Source organism: Equus przewalskii, chromosome 2 (assembly GCF_037783145.1).
Source record: "Equus przewalskii isolate Varuska chromosome 2, EquPr2, whole genome shotgun sequence".
NCBI classification, from domain to species: Eukaryota; Metazoa; Chordata; class Mammalia; order Perissodactyla; family Equidae; genus Equus; species Equus przewalskii.
Genome location: NC_091832.1, coordinates 116,586,026 through 116,603,906, shown reverse-complemented (window position 1 = coordinate 116,603,906; position 17,881 = coordinate 116,586,026). Strand labels below are relative to the sequence as shown.

The 17,881-nt window shown below is 37.6% G+C and overlaps 1 protein-coding gene across 1 annotated transcript in view; it reads right to left on the bottom strand.

Moving 5' to 3' along the window:
* COL25A1 (collagen type XXV alpha 1 chain) overlaps positions 1-17,881 on the bottom strand; it is a 435,346-nt gene that overhangs the window by 49,418 nt on the left and 368,047 nt on the right. Inside the window, exons 16-18 of the mRNA XM_070611755.1 lie at positions 16,683-16,715; positions 16,227-16,262; positions 11,553-11,597 (exon numbers count right to left, since the gene is read on the bottom strand). Of these exons, the coding sequence (XP_070467856.1) occupies positions 11,553-11,597; positions 16,227-16,262; positions 16,683-16,715 (114 nt within the window). The remainder of the gene's footprint in view (positions 1-11,552; positions 11,598-16,226; positions 16,263-16,682; positions 16,716-17,881) is intronic.

The following is a 17,881-nucleotide window of genomic DNA, read 5'->3' as shown; positions in this document are numbered from 1 at the left end:
GTGAGTTCAGTCACCAACGGCCAATGATTCAATCAATTGTGCCTACATAATGGCACCTCCATAAAACCCCTAAACAATGGGTATTAGAGAGCTTCTGAGCCGGTGAACACATCTACACGCCGGCAGGATGGTGCACCTCAACTCCCGGGAACAGAGGCTCCTGTGCTCAAGACCCTTTGACCTAACCCTATATATCTCTTCATTTGGCTGTTCATTTTATCTTTTATAATTAACTGTAATAGTAAGTATGACATGTTCTTGAGTTCTGTGAGTCATTGTAGCAAATTTTCAAACTTGAGTGGAGGTGAGAGTGTGTAGTTGTGAGCATCCTCAAATTTGTAGCCAAGTAAGAGACAAGTGCAGGTAACCGGGGGACCCAGTACTTGAGATTGGGGTCTGAAGTGAGGGCCGTCTTGGGGGCTGAACCCCTAAACCTGTGAAGTCTGATGCTAACCCTGAGCAGTTAATGTCACAATAGGATTGAATTGTAGGACATGCAGTTGGTGTCAGAGAATCAGAGAGCTGGAGAAGCGGTGTTGGAAGACACCACGTATTTGGCGTCAGAAAATACCTGAGACCAGTGTTCATATTTTCTTGAACATCCAGAAAGTTTTCTTTTCTTCTTAACAATGTGAGCTCAGATATAAGAGTCTAAATTCCTTAAATCGATAACATAGTTTTAAAGCAAAAAGCATAATGGCTCTGTTCCCATAGTTCCTGTTTTCTGTTTTTGTTTTTTACCCAAGGTGGATTATTTCTGGAGAAGTTTCTAATGTTGTTTGATAACATTTGATTTTTCTCTAAGATTGCAACATTTCAACTTGTTTTTTGATACTTGGAGTTGAGCAGGCCAATAGAGAGAAAATATTTTATAAGAAGTGTTAAAATGTCATCAAACATTTTTGAAATAAGTGAGTTTTAAAAATACGCTGTATAAAGCCTTGGGTATTGGATGGGGAACCACCACAAAATGTATCCTATTGATACACAACTCAAAAAAAATTATCTCTAGCTCTGATGCTTATGGTGCTGGTTTAAGAAAAAAACGGTGGAGGGGAAATACTGCTATAGGTTTATTGTTTGTGAAATTTCTATAACTCTATTCTACATGCCCCACACCCTTCCACATCACGGAAAGGAGAAACTGGACAAATAATTTTGTATGGATCTCTTAATGGTCTAAAGAACATCAACTATATTTAGAGCAACCAATGATGACCATTCTACTTTTTGTGAAAGAGTTTAACTTGTTATTTTAAACAACAAAAAAAATCACACATAATACATTTATTTACAAGTAAGGTATTTCTCCCAATAAAATGATATATACAAAGACATAAATATTCCCTCTCCGCCCTCAAGAAAAAAGCTGTATTAAAGTCAGTGTGTATCATCAGTAATGACTTACTGTCTTGAAAATACAAGGCAAGTTAGTAGGTTGAAAGTTTACAGGCAGACAAGACTCTCATATATGTTCAAGTAGAAATGAAATTATCTCACTGTTTAGTAAAGCAAATAGAAGCACCATTAAAGCATACTAATAAAAGAGAAGAAAAAAGAGGAAGTGTTGCAAAAATGTATTTCTTATTCAGGTTAGTGTTTAGTTTATAAGAAGATGAAACACACAGTGTCATAATTCACAAATAAATAAATAAGCCTTTGTGATCTCAGTGGCCAGACAAAAGTGTTTTTTCTACCTTTTAAAAAAATGGAACGTACATTAAATTCTCCTGAGTAAATGTAAAGAAAGTTCCCTTAAACAGAAATGTTTGGGAGGAAATTTTTTTATTTCAAGATATAAAATTAGCAAGGTAGGTGACAGTCACAAAACTTTAACTCTATTAATATTGGCTGATTCTAAAGCTTTGAGTATGATTAAACCTCACCGTGCTACTCTAAGAAAGCAGCTACCACATCAATACAATCATTTCTTGTTTCAATTTATTCAGGGGGAAAAATAGCATACTTAACTTTAGGATCAAATTTTTATGTTTATTTAATTCCAGTGCTCTCAATCACTTCAGAGACATTATCTCCATCCTCTCTATATCTTGGCAGGAGGGGGAGGAAATAATCATCGGGCTTTTTCCTGTCTCAGGCTTGGAAGACAATTGTTGAAGTAAATAAGGCATAAATATGTGTACTCATGGTCTTGAGCTGGGCGGGCTGTTTCTTACCTTCCTAAGCTTATACCAAGGGTGCTCAAAGTGCCTTGTTGTGTACCCTCATTAGTTACAGAGCAAGAGACATTCATTGATGTGGTTTCAGATTCCACATTGCACCTAACCTCTGAGAAGCCCCCACCTGTAGAGTTTGGGGTGGTATCAAAGCAGAATATCCACCATTTTATGGAAAGGCTACTAGAATAATCTTCCTTTGTCCAATGACATATCTGTATGAGGCTGGTTTTTCTTCATATACTTCACTCAAAACACAAACCGCAACAGATTGAATGCAGAAGCGGATATAGGAATCCAGCTGCCTCTATTAAGCCAGACATCAAAGAGATTTGCAAAAAAAAAATAAGTATAACAGTGTCACTCTTCTTGCTAACTTTTTCTTTTTGGAAAATTCTATTTCATAAAATGTTATTTAACACACAATGAGTTTTTAAAATTTCTCAGTTTTAACTTCTAATACAGAAATGTCAATAGATATAATGTACATAAATGAAACCTCTTTCAACCCTAATTTTTAAGCTTATAAAGAGGTTTTGAGACTAAAATGTTTGAGAACTGTTGGTATAAAGGTACAGAACTGAGTTAAAACTTGGCTTTGCAAGCTGGAATCCTGAGGATGCCAATAATGGAAGATTTTGGTGTCATTAAGGGGCGACTTAGTCAAGATTCATTATAAGATAATGCGAGCACTGTCTCTGGAATAAAGGAACCGAACAATAATGTCTGTTAATATTGTTGCCCCGATCGTATAGGCTCACAAATGTTAGGTATTATCATCATCATCATCATCAGTAGTAGTAGTGTATTACAACATCTCTGCAGCTCATTGGTGACATACAAGGTAACTTCTTGTTCCTTTACAACCTGTGTGGGGCTATACTCAATAGCTCTTCAGCTTCTTTCAAGAAGTAACCCTAAATTTTCTCATGTGAATACGTCATCATTTTATGAGACAATATCCATCTGCAGAGCATTTAGGATTGCAAAACCAAAAGTGTGTAAGGTAGAGAAATGACAGATTTCCTAAGAATGACTTTTCTTCCTGTAAGGAAGGGAAAGGAGAAAATGGTTGTACCCATTGAAAAATCCCTAAATAAGTGTAATCCTTTAAAAAAAAAAACCTCACCTCTTTGACAAAGACTGAGGTAGAGTTTAATGGTTCTAGAATCTCCTAAAATGTCTAGGAGAAAGCTATGACAACGTAAAGTATTGAAACACTTTTATGTGATTAAAAAAAAATAGGGAACTGTTTCTTCTCCCGTAGTCACAGTTCTAGCTGACCAGGGTAGAGGAAGGAGACCGGGAGTCAGGGAAGGTGGGGGAGCAGCTGCAACATGATTCAAACACAAAGCACTTCTGGGAAATCATCTTTGGAGTCAATCAGACTACACAAAAATGAGCTTACACAAGTTTTTGGGGGCAAGAAACAGAAGTAACGATTTGTATTAGTCTAATGATTCTCAGAGCTGTTTTTACATATCTAATGTCATTTAATCAATGGGAAATAGGAGATTACTGAATTGGAAATTATTCACATGTATTTGAGCAGACAATGTGGAGGAGAGATGCAATAGAGGAAATTAAAACTATAATGGAATTAAGTTCTTACATTATTCTTTTTTGAGGAAGACTAGCGCTGAGCCAACATCAACCACCAATCTTCCTCTTTTTGCTGAGGAAGACTGGCCCTGAGCTAACATCCGTGCCTATCTTCCTCTACTTTATATATGGGACACCTGCCACAGCATGGCTTGCCAAGGTGTCATGTCCGCACCTGGATCTGAACCAGTGAACCCCAGGTCGCTAAAGCAGAACATGTGAACTTAACTGCTGCGCCACTGGGCCAGCCCCTTACATTACTTTTAACAAAGGAACAATTAAATCTTGAGTTTATTTTTTCTTTTTCTTTTACAGGGCAATTACCTGAATTAGAAAATCCAATTTATAATTTCACTGAGCCATTTTAGGGATAAATTGGGAACATAAAGCAGAGGCCCTTTGAAAAGGGCAGATTCTGGCCATCATCCTCAGGGAAATGTGGACTACACGGGAAACAGCAAGTTCATAGCTCTACTGTTGAAGTGAAACAATAAAATATGACATTTTCTGAAACAAGATTAATTTTTTCAGTTTATGATGTATTAGTGCTTTTTTTTTAACATGACAACAAAAAACATCAAAGAAAAATGAGGGAAAGGCAGAGGATTTACACTTTGGTTTGTCCTGAACACCAGGGCACCGATGGCTAGCCTAAGAGTAAGGCAAGAAGAGCACTAATTACCTCAGAGTCACTTCACTCTGCTTAAGTGTCAGAGACACATGTTTTCTTTCGTTTCATAGATACATTCTAAGTTTTCCTCCGTCTCTCTATGTATTCACTCACCATCTCAAGTGAGACAGCACTTTGGGTTTCTACTTTTGTTATTGTTGAGAGTAAGATTACAAAGTAAACTGGGACTCCATTCATGTTGGTGCTGTGGATCCTGCGGGGAAGGGAATCAAGAGGGAAGGCCACCAGTGGACAGATCTTAAAACGTCACTGCTTGCAGAGGTAGCGCCTCAATACCAGGGGTTGAAAATTAAAGCGAAGGAAGAGGAGAAGGAACAGTGGAGGAGTGTGGCAAGGGGCTGGAGAGAAAGATGCAGGAAGACAGGAGGGGAAAGGAGGAACGGAGGGGAGCAAGCATCTGACAGTTTTCTGCTCCTCCACCATGACCCTCACCATTAAGTCCAGGTTTTACCTGTGGTTTTCGTTGGTCCTGGAAACATCCAACCACATCTACCCTTGGGACAAACATAGAAAATATATACAATATCTGACTCTTAAAATAAATACAGAGCTATGATTTAACCAAAGCCTGGAGATGAAATACGTACAACACTATTTATCAGAACCCCTAATACAGTCTAAAATTCTAATCACTAAAACATAATTAATAGCTGGCACCATATTCTGCTGCCCACACCACATGCTGACCAGGGATTCAATGGTTGTCAGAGAAACAAAACTCTCAGCTCGAAGGCTGGTGCTGTTGCATCACAGCACTAACACAGCATCAGATGCCAAAGCGAAGAAAAACTCGGTTGAATTTTCTCGTCTTGTCTTGCATACCACATCTGATTTCTTCCTGAGCTGTTTCATGAGTTCTGTCCTTTGTTTATTCTCCACATTAATTATTTAGCCCACCACCAAGGAGTTCAAAAACCAGGCCTCAATACCAAGACTGTAACGCATTTCCCTGTGTTGAGCTGGAAGACACGATGAATAATAGAGTAGCTGTGGTTTTGGCAACTAGAGTGGGATTCACGTTGGGCAGAAGAAATGCTATTAATTCAGGATAAAGCACAATATAGGCCTAGCAGCAAACTGCTGGGAGCAGCAACAGCAGCAGCAGACCCATCTGAAAATCTGAAACAGCTCGCTAATTTGAGTGAAAGCTTTGAACAGCCAGGGCTCACAAAGATGCAGACCCAAGTCTACGGAGAAGAGCTGTAGCCAGAATCAAAGGTGTGTCTCCATGTCGCCAATTTGGAGGGCCTAACGGTCTCACAGTGATCTTTCCAATACGGCTAACCATTTGGCAGCCACAACTTTGATGTTGTAGTATTAAGCTCAAGGAAAATAAGTCACAGTAGCTAATATGTACTATATTTGAAAAACTGTCTTGTTTGTGCACCAAACAAAAAATTCCCGTTGATTAGAGTGTCAGTATTAGGGTTCTCTCTCTCTCTGCATTCTTTCATAAATTGGCAACATATGCACAGAGACACGCAGTAAACTGCAAGAAGATTTAGCTACAGGAAGGTGGGGTCCATTCACTCTATAAGACAAAAGGAAGACACTACAAAGATACGATTTTTGACTGAAGCCATTTTGCTCGACTCGTTTGCTATTACCTTTAAAAAATTTAAACAACCTATTGAGATAGCTTAGATTCTGTGTATTCTGGCCAAAAACCCTCAAAACAAAACCAAAAAAACCCAAACAACCAAACAATGACCATCTTTGCCAACCAAGATGGCAACAAAAACTGGCCTTCTTTACCCCAAAAAGGCAAAGGAAAGCTAGGAAATTCCGTAAGAACAGGGCCCTCTGAAGTCTAACAATGACCATCAAAGCTCCCACTAAGTCTTAGAATTCCATCATAAAATCTGGACTGATTTTTCTTCAAACCCACATTGAATACATAGTAGTAGTTTAGATGACCTTATTCTGTCTTTTAAATGGCTATTGGGACAGTTCACTTAACACTCTTGTCAACTTTACATAAAAGATGTCTTTGAGGTAGGCAAGAAGAGTCAACAAATACATAGATGGGGTTATCAGTCAGGGTGAGAAAGGAAGAGAAAGCTGCATTCATACAGAAATGGTCACCAGGTATTTCCCTATAAACTTCCAGAACTTACCATCTGTTAAAGGGAATGGTGGCCAGAAAGTCCTAACTGATTAGCTCTTGTCCACAGAAAAATCTCTGGTTTTTCATTTATTACCATTTGTTTTATTTTTATAAGTCATTATCAATTAAAGGAGTAAAATAAATTATTTTTTTAACCTGTCTAAAAAACCTCTAATATAGCAGCTAAAACTAAGTCATGTTTTCCATGATATTTATTACCCCCAAGCAGATCCAATTTTCATTGCCCAAAAAATAGTACAACAGGGATTGAAAAATATGTGCTGATTTGCCTGGGTGCTAAAAGCATCACAAATAATTTTGATTAATGTGTCTTGACACTGAATGCATTAGCCTTACAATATTCTTCTTGCTTAAAGGCTAATTAGAATTCAAGTCAGTGTGATACCTGCTTTTGAGGATTATAGCAGGAACATTTGTTGTAATAAGAACCTCCAGGCAGCCAGTTTTGGTAATGATTGATTTGTAAAATTATTGACGGGGAAAAAAAAGAATGAGAAAGTAGAGTCTGTCTCCAAAATACTTATTTCCCTTAAGGATCAAATTTGTATAAATTAAAACATCTTGGTGGCTGTGATGAAAATGAACTACAATAGCAGGTTTATTTAAAATCCAGAAAATAGATCTGATTTTTTTTCTTTCTGTAGCAGGATTACATCATGAAAGCACATTCAGTCTATTTATTGGAGGTTTCATTGTGGCTGCTAAAAATCTCTGATTTCTAGTTGTATGAGTGTCCTAATTGGACTCTTAAATTACTCAACTGCTCAGACACACTTCATACAAGCAGGAAATAATTATATGTAAAATAACACAATGTTATCCTTTTAACCAGTATTTCTTTCTTTCTTTTTTCTTTTAGGAATTCATTCCACATCCTATGTTATTTCCAAAAAAGTAACTTTCCTCTGCTATTTCTAAAATGTGATTTGATGTTTCTAAGGAAAGAACCTCATCTCCAGTGGATTTTGAAGATAAGTTTCCATTAGATTACCGAACACTACACCAAATCCTAAGAATGCCAAGTACACGTTTCCGCCACCTGTAAAAGTCAGTCCTCCTGTGAGCGAGTGTCAAGGAGGACTTCATACAATGGGGTATAAGGAGTCACTTACTGTCTTGTACCCTCCCAATCCTCAAGTTCTTGATCAGAATGTCAAATTTTCACTAATGTGGAGGCCAGAGAAAAAATATCAAGCTTTCAGGGAAAATACTGTAAAAATGTCTTTGCCACCTAAATGACTTGTTTTTTTTCTGATTTGGTATAATTTTTACCACATTATGTCTCCCTACTATATTAATTTTACTGTATTATGTAAATTTTTTCCAATTTATCTTCTAGATATGATGAGATAAACTCATGGTCTATGCTGAATGTTGTATTTCCTCATCCTTTGTTACTGGAATATGTTTGGGTTATAGGAAAAGGGGCATAGTGTGATGTCATGTTTCAAGAGAAAGCAGATGATCTTACTGCTCTTAAGGTAACATTCACCCATCACTGCAAAGGAGTTTTCAGAGCTTACGCTCTATGTATTAACCTGTAGGGGATAAATGGCTTCACGTTCTCTGGGTTAAAATTACTCACATGACGAAAGACTACATAGAACAGGTGCATAACCAATGTTTCCAATATTCTGAGCTGCTCCAAGAGAAAGAAATGACAATACCTACATTTATATAGTATTTACTAGAAGCTTGGCAATATTTTAGGAGCTTCACATATAATAATTCATTTAATCCTCACAACAGTCCTCTGAGTTATATGGAATGGTGACTCCTGATTGTAAGGAAACCAGAGCACAGAGAGATTACGTATCTTGCCCAACACCGTGCTACAGCCTCACGAACTGGTGAGGGCAGGACCAGGATCTGCACAGCGGCAATCTGGGTCTAAAGTCAGGGCTCTCGATCACTGCCCCATTATTAGGGCAGTGTCATCGTCAAAGGGGGAAGTAATGCAGTTACACTTTTCAAAATAAGTGAGGAGAGAAAAATTTTTAAAAAGTAAGAACTTTGAATCTTACTCTTTTATGTGGTTTCAGAAAAGCTAGTTACAGTAAGTTTTACCCATGAAAAACATATTTGAAGACTTATTTATAAAAATAATTTTCTGAGCTCAAATCTTATTCCAGAAGATCAATGTCTGCATGGTACATTGTGCATGAAGTAATTTAATTTTCCCAGTTGAACATCCTGACACTATATGAACCATGAACACGTGAAATAGAAATCCCACATGTCTTCCACATGGTCAGAGGACTTCACAATACTTGTGCAGGAAGCTTAAGAGTGGTTTGAAATTAAGTTATGCCAGTTCTTAGTGACTTTTATTATGTATGCCTAAGGCGTTAGCACTTTTCTCTGAGTGGGACCCTGAGGTGATAGACAGATGAGACTGCTGTCTGTATTTAGGCCCTTTGCTCATTTCCTGAGAGCTGTGTGGAAGGCATTTGGATTCTCATTAAGTTTCCAACCATTCCCCGAGAGCAACAGGTGGCAAATCAAAGCTTCCCTGGTATGTCATGGCTGGTTTCCTCAAGGTCTTGGAAATACCCGATGGCTCTTGCATGCTCTCTGCAGTACCAGCAGACAAGAAGGAGACGAACAGCAACAGGAAGTATTTCCAAAGCATAAACAAACATACCAGTCTAGGAAGGTTATGACTGACGTTCTGCTACCACACATTCTAAATCCATACATGGTGGTTTCATCTTTTGAATATTGGTACTCATTCAAACTATGAAATTGTGGCTAACTGTCCTGGGGTTGGCTACCTAACAGAGGGAAGGCATATAAAAGGAATGAAGAACATACCAAGTTAATGAAGCTATAGCATAAAACTATAAACTTTCAACTCATGTATAAACATCCACTGACCACTCATGACTGTTACGTGTTCTTAAATGTCTCCTTTACAAAATTATTTATACTGAGCACCTATGACACTATAAGGAAAATATATGGCTCACTTCCTGAGCTGGAGCGAGAAGACAAAGCTTGTTAATCTAAAAACAGTATCTGTGATTTAAATCCAATACTGGATAGTTACCCAACAGTAGAAAAGCATCTCCAGTGAATGACGAAAAAATGTTCAACTGATAGCTTCTTGTCACTAGTCACTTTGCAAGGTTAGAAAAGCAAACCTTGTTTTTCTATATGATCTTGACAAAACTTGGCAATTTTCTATGATCCTAGGAATCAAAGCATTTACTTGAGATGGCAAATTACCAACATCCTTCTCTACTTAAAAAAGTTCAAAACCTTCAGACGGCCCCACAGAGGATTAGAAGCGCCCTGGAGGACTTTTCTTGGTGGAGGACGTGAAATAAATAAAAGATAACGATAATAAATGGTCATAACTGACATTGTTTTTTGTTTTGGAGGGAAATAAACCCAATACCTTCACCCTAGTGTACTCTCTCTCACCAAGCAAGTGCCTTCCTCACAGGAGAAGGGACAACTGGACTTCAACGCAGTGCTGAGCGTCCTGTCACACGACCTGGCATTGGCCACACAGCTCTGCTTGCCTACAAGTGCTGCAGAAAAGCCGGCCCCAGTCCTTCCAGAGTGGCCCTCCTTGTAAATGTCTTCCTCCTTTCTTATGCTACCAAGCTCTTCTTAACTAATGCTGAACACAATTTTCTTAAATTTGTTTTAAAATCTATGATCTTTCAATCATTTGTAAAATGCTCCTTTTTTTTAATATGTGGGAATTACTAAGAAACTACCATAAATTAACTCTACAACATGAAATCACATACTAATTTATTAAGCTACTTTGCTAAATCTCAAATGATGAGGAAATGACTGATTCTTGAGTAAGCTGTTGTCATAGAGTGCACTTTTTCATTGAAGATGCCAAAGACTAAAAATATATTAAAAGGATATATCTGAACATCTACGATACTAATCTGGAAACAGCAAACAAAAAGCAGAATGAAAATTTCCGAGTGTCAACCTGGAAGACATAGCTTTCATGTCTGTTAATTATACCAAATATTCTCATAAAATATTATATACGATACCATACAATGTCTGGGAACTCAACAGTTTAACATATTATTCTAAAATTATATGATTTCATGCAACACACCTCAAACACAACCTTCATAAAACAGTATACACAACCCTCACACTGAAACTGGGAATATTAATTTTAGAGAGGTCTGATGCACTCTAGAGATTAATTCAAAACTCTGTAAGATGGGAACAGTGTAAGGAAAAATCTACTTGATACATTACCTTATCAAATAGTTCTAGAATTTAAAAAAGAACTTTAAAATAAGATGCTGATTTTACAGAAGCAACTACGGTGGAGGAAGCGAACTTTTAAACCTCGTCAGTTGCCATGTGAAATTTTTACACGGTTTAAAAACATGTGAAACAACGTTTCCAAACTAAGCTTTCAGCAGTTACTTCAAAAGACACATAAAAAGTTGACAGGAATAGTATGTGGGTCAAAACGGTTTAGCAATACGATGTATACGCTGCAGTGAGAATTACCGACAGGAAGTGGAAGCACAAAACACTGTAGCGGGATTATCATAATGGGTGAATCATGAAACAGCTGCCTAAATGTTGGATTCATGGGGACACTGAGACTTTAATTTCTGGTCAGAATCTAATAGGATCTTAAGTATAAAATTTAAATGTGAAAGTAGACTTTCTAGACTTTAAAGAATTCTTGTGACTTCAAACGACGTGGCTTTTACATTCATTTCAGGGGCATAGTAGGTGCCCAAATAGCAGAATACATCGTCCAGATAGCAATGGCAAACTTTAGAAATATGTGCTTAATTTTTAACTAAAAATTTTAATTGGTTGAGATGGCTGGTGAGAATTTAAAGAACAGGACTATATTTTTAGTTTTGATTTTTTTTCCTATTTTCCTCCCATTTTTGTGATGCTCACGATTACAGTTCTATGAAGCCAAGACTGTCAATGCAGTATTTACCTTTATCCCCGGAAGTCCAGGAAGGCCAGGCAGCCCTGGTTCACCCTACACAGGAAAATCACACAGCATTATAGGACAACAGTCACTCAGGCATGGCGCCTGGAGAAAACATGGCAAATGCTCCTAGCTGAATACTTGGTATAGATATGCACTGTATATATATAAGTACTGTCTAGTTTCAAGAAGTGTATACAGTTCAGTCAACTCTTGATTCAGGGACTGGCTGACCATTTTGCAGATTTTTCAGGGTTTTCCCTCTTCCTGCCAGTTCACTGCTCATAGAAGGCAAGGAAGAGTAGAAGGAGAACTCCTGTGTTTTGCTACTCCCCGGTGAATGACTTGTTGGGGAGGCTGAAGCTATTTGCTGAAATGAGGATTCTGCATACATTTGAATAATGCATCTTATTCCTCTGCTCTCTTACCTCAGATAATCAAGAGTTGGCTGTATGAACAGATGGTCACATCAAAACAAGATACACTAAAAGTCTTGCTCACTTAAAAGTATAGTAAGATTTCTTTTCCATTCCTGAATGATGAGAAGATAAACGCATGGTTAAGATTATACTTAACTCCAGCCCATATTTCTAACAATTGTTGGGTCTGGGTAACCCTGCTTAGCAATTTAGGGCTAATGGTCCCATGCAGCTGTTCCTGAATGCAGGTTTGAGATTAAGTGGCACATTGTGGGCAAGCACACTGGAGTCAAGCTAGGTCTTCTCATTTTCACAGAATAGTCTATATTATTTTAAGTACAAAGTATAGTGAAGAGAGGTTACATTTCTCAGAAAACCTCTCAAATTCCACTAAGGAAGCATAAGAAAATCGCCAGAGAAAATGCAAGTTCATCCTGAGTTGGAACTGAGGTGACTATTATTTGTGGAAATAACATTTGAAAGTTTCATGATGGTCAGTCAGTGGGAAGACAGCTTTACTAAAAGATTAACAATAAAAGTGGCAGACAAGCCTTTCTTTTAATCTAAAGTTTTAACAATTCTCATCCTAAGGAAAATCTACTAAGAACAACCAGACGTTTCATCTTTAATGTTATCACTTTCAAATTATGAAGAGCCATGATTTGCTCTGGTATTATCACAAAATGACGTCAGACGCTGTCTATTAAGCTGTATGGTTAGACATAGAAAGGGCAATGACTTTCCTGATGGCTTAGGTCAAAGGTGCTTCAGGAATGCAAAAGAAATCTATTCTGTCTGAAACTATATATGACAATCTGCATTCTGAACAATAAGACTAAGAGGAGATTAAGCCAGAGAAGAAAGGATGATTATTAAGAATTTGATATTCCATTCAAAGAATATTGTTCATGTAGACTAAACTTTACACAGATACAACATCGGACTTTTGCTTTTCCTTTTTCTTTCTCTTTCGCCATTCAATAAATAAATCTGGGAAGACCTCGAAAAAGGGCTTGTATCTCCAATTTACTCAAGATTCTTTTTACTGTAAAAAAAGTATAAGGCCCTTGAAAACACAGTAAATTGCAGCAGAATATACAACCAATATAAGTAAACATATCAGTGACAAATCTGTAGTTTTGAATTGTTTTAGGAAAGTCCCTCCAAACTCAGGACAGCGTGTTTGAAAGTTGTGTGCCAATGTATAGGTTGTAACACTGTTTCCAACAGCAGTTCCAACCACACCGCATCCCTCCCACCAAATTAAAAGGCTCAATGACTTCTTTAAAGAAAGATATTATACACAGGCATACATAGACACACACCCATGTTTTTTAACAATGAGAAAGATTTACAAGATATTATGGAATATTTTATAACGTAGATTGAATACTTACAGAGACTTCCAGCACTGAGTGTATATATATATATATATATATATATATATATATGTAGGTTATAAATGTACTTTTTAATGAACAAATATTTCAGGAATTCATATTTCATAGTCTTGGAGTTTTATAAAGTTGACCTTTCCAAATTTATATTTACTTAAAAGTTGACATAATGAAAGATTATAAAATATTTAATGCTACCCTTTGTGAAACATCTCTCAGCATTTTTAGGAAGACATTTCTTCCTACATAAATTCTCTACACCTTAAAGGCTTATCTTTCAATTAAGAGAGAGTTTTTCACTTAATTTTTCCAGTCTTGCCTATTCCTTGGCTCAGGAGCTTCTCTGGGTTGAATTCTTGGGCATGCACAGCCCAAGGTCAGATCTGGGTCAACATTAAGAACTGGTTTGTTATTCCATTTGAAGAATACTTGTCCAAGTAGGTGAACCTTTACACAGATACATCACGCTTCTGGTTTTCTTTTTTCTTTCCCTTTCACTCTTTGCTCTCCATTATAGGAGACCTTGTCTGCTGTCAAAGTCGGCACTCTGCTTTCACTGCAGGTCCCCCTGACAGTGCCCTGTATTTCCAGATACAGTTCAGCTGTGAGGGTCCCTTCCAATGGGTGATCAAGTAATTTTACCCCTTTAAAATTAGAGGATATATTTTAAAAAGATATGGAGAGGTTAAGAAGGAAAAAGTTATGTGATGAAACGGTACTTATTTTATAAAACTACACACTCACTTTACAAACACATATATACACTCTAACTCATGTATCAATTGCACACTCTACTGTTGAGTTTGTATAAGAAAAAAACTATAATGAAATCACTCCTATATTATGAATGTTACTCTAAATAACAAACTTAGATACTGCAAAATACCAGACAGTGGAAAGCTAATCACTGTGTTTTTTGTTCTGTCATGATATCCTCTACTTGTCTGGGAATGTCCCTAATGCAGGACTTAAGTACCAATAGCCCACAACGCGGTTCTGCAATGGTAAGAGAAATGCCATGGAAGATCTCTTGAGCTGATTCTGTACTCACTTCTGTCTGTTATTTTCCAATCTAAGTGAGCAGCGAGCATGGAAATACTTTACTTTTAAAGCGATGTTGGGGTAAGTATTGCCAAATCCAGATATTAGGACAAAGGAAGTCATAAATATTGTGGGAAAGTTAGATTGCGTCAAAGGGTAGAATCTGGCCTAAATATTAATCAAAAAGATGCTGCTCATTTCAGGGCACATATTCATTCAGATAGGTTATAAGTTTTTAATGAAACCACCCCTTCTCTCAACATAATTTAAAACAGGTTTTTAATGAAATACAAAAGAAATCCAATGTTTCCATATGTAAACCTATAAACTTCCAGAAATGAATCTAAACTCTATTTCTAAATAATCATGATAAACCAACGTTTTTTAAGCAAGAAAAACCAATTTGGATCTTCTACTCTGAAAACAGAGGAGTCTTTATGAGATTATAGCAGATTTTTTGGTTTTGTTTCTTAAAAAGACCTAACAGGCCTGCAGACATTTCTTTTAGTATATCATGGATTGAGAGCAGTTTAAAGTTAGCCTGTAATTTTTAAAGATTAAGGGACCTAAAATTAGACCATTGGAGAAGATTAGTTGTTTTTTCAAACCAAAGCAGACCATGGATCTCTGATGACATCACTAATTTCAAACTTCTTACATAAGAATCGGTAGGAAATCTTAGGAACAGAATAGCCAAATTTGCAGAGCTCTGCTGGGCTCTTTGGAAAAGTCTCAACTTTACCTGAAATTGGACCTGATGGATCATTACTCTTAGATTCTTAGTTTCAGGAGAAAAATCTATTTTTAAATTAGAGATATGTTAAAAGACTGTGAAAGACCTTATCAAAAATTACTTTAAGTGTTTAGAACAAAGCAATGACCCTCTCAATGACTTCAGGAATGTGGGAATGTCACTTTACTATGTTTTAAGCCTCCAAACTACTACAGTGCAATTTACTCTCTTTCCCTTTACACTAACGAGATAAATTCTATGTATCTAATCATATTTCCTTCTATAACATCAGCTAATCCTAGACAAAGGCAGAGTCAGGATCTGAAGAGATTTAGCCTAATGTGGAATTCACGTTTACTTGTTTGCCACAATACATCTGTTATCTAAAATCTGACGGCACTGGGCACTGATATCCAGATGCTCACACGATAAACTGCTAACAGTTGTTTCCTGCCTCAGACTCAAGTGAGGATAGGAATCTAAACATATTCACTGCATGTCTTCTCATTTATCACTGGAGCAAAGCACAAATGATAAAAAAATTAATGTATGTATCCACAGATTGGTTAGTCAAAGTGGTTTGGCTAGTGTCTCTAATTAAAATTTAGTTTATGAACAAATTTCTTTGTTTAACATAACATTCACTGCACAGGTAGATGTTAGTCACAAAAAGCAATCAGTAGGGAAGTATTTGAGATGTAAGGAATATAATTTTAAAAGAACTGTCCATCATTCCCTGTTGAGACAGTTTAGTAAATATTCATTACTTCTCATGAAAGACAGAAACATGCAGAGTATCTTAAACATGCAAGATAAATTAGTGGCATTCCAACGCAACCTGTCTTTGTGAGTCTCAAACAGCTCAGACCTTAGTCTACACAGCATCCCTTCTCATGAGCGGAGTGTGCTTCCACGTTTCCTATCGTCAGCATCAACACTTTAAAATGCAAGACGACCAAAACACTCTGCATGCAAAGCATGAAAACTGCATCATTTTGCCACAACTGTTTTCATACTCCACAGTGGATAGCAGATATAAAATGGTGACCATGAGACAGTTAATAGAGATGCACCAGAGGAGAGAGATTACCTTTTGCCCTGGACGACCAGATTCTCCAGGTTCTCCCTGGCCAAACAAAACCAAAAGTGAAAAGGACAGTCTTAGGAGAAATCCCCCAAACCCTCAGGCTCTGGACACTTTCACGGAGACAGCCCAGCCACCTTGATCGCATGCACTTCACTCACTTTTCCTGTTACTCCACATCTCACTAGAAACAGGAAAATTTTTTTGCTGTGTCTAAAGCTCACATACAAGTCCACATTTCCACAAAAACCAATCAGAAAGGGAACAGAAGGCAAGACCTCTTATTTAAGCCTTTATGAGATTTCCAGTAGTTACTCCTTGTTGAGTTTGGAAGCTGATTATTACAGGAGAATAGGAACAGAGTTATAACCATCATCCTTGGTCAAAGGGAAGAGAAACAGAGGCTTATAAACACTGAAACTGTAACTCCTGGCACACAAATACTTCCAAGTCTACAGTTACCTTAATTCCTGCAGCAGACGATCCAGGGTCACCCTATAATGAAAACCATGAGAGATTATTCCATAAGTTCCAGGCACAGGAAACACACACACACACGCAGAGCATTACTGACGGGGTCACTCACAAGAACCCCATGACTAATGCTAACTATGCTCCCTAAGACTTTGTATCAATATGTCAGCTGTTGAGATGTCAACAATTTCCAAGATAAACAATGTACTTGCTAAAATCACGGGTTGACTTTGAAGGCAAAATACATAGGACTACATTCCTTGAAATAAATATAAATACATAAATACGGATCTCTTCCCTTGATACAGTGCTAAAATTGTATTTTAAAGCAATACATTATAATTTTGAGATCTGGAATTTTGGTTTTCTCTATTTCTGGAATTTATTAATGTCACTGGCTATCATTTACTGGGAGATCCTTGACCCTTTTGGTCTTCAGAAAGTCAGGGTTCAACAGACGAAGTCAAAGGGTTAATGATGTCGAGTTGGAAAAAGCCACGCAGCAGGTCAGTTTGTCTTCCTCATGCAGTGCTGTCGCGGTTACAGCCGGCACCCTTTTTTTTCAGCTTTACACTTATTTCATTGTAACCCAGTCACTGGAAAGTTACAGGATGATGGATGACTTGTGGGTGACAGGGACACATGTAAAATCTGAGAGAAAATCTTGAGATAGAATCTGGTTTTCTAAAAGGCACTATATTCCATCCAGATTTCATCGAGGGTGACTACATTTCTAAAGCAAATATGTTATAAATAAGCAGATAAGGATGAGTGGAAAAGAATATGGAGGATAGCTGAGAATGTTGCTCATTCTGAAACGAGGCCAGCAAAGGACCGAGCTTCTCAAGCTCCTTCTAGCCCTCTGTCCCATGAACACGCCAGAAGGAAAAGAAAGGGAGACAACTTAGTCATTTGAGACTCAAGACAGCAGAAACAGCCCCAAGGAGGAAGGCACATATAGGGATTTCCTCAGCAGTCACCTCTGTGCAAATGCTGAAGTTGTTCCAGGCATCTACCTCCTCGTCCTAGCCTTAGGAAGCTGCTCATCAACCTCTTTTAGAGACAGAGACAAGGCCTCAGGCCTGGGTATATGGAGCACTTGTCCCCTCCTTCTATTCCTCTCCTCTCTTCCCATGGCTGGTACCTTTTCTTTCTTCAGTTCTCGGCGTAAGCGTCTTTGCCTCAAG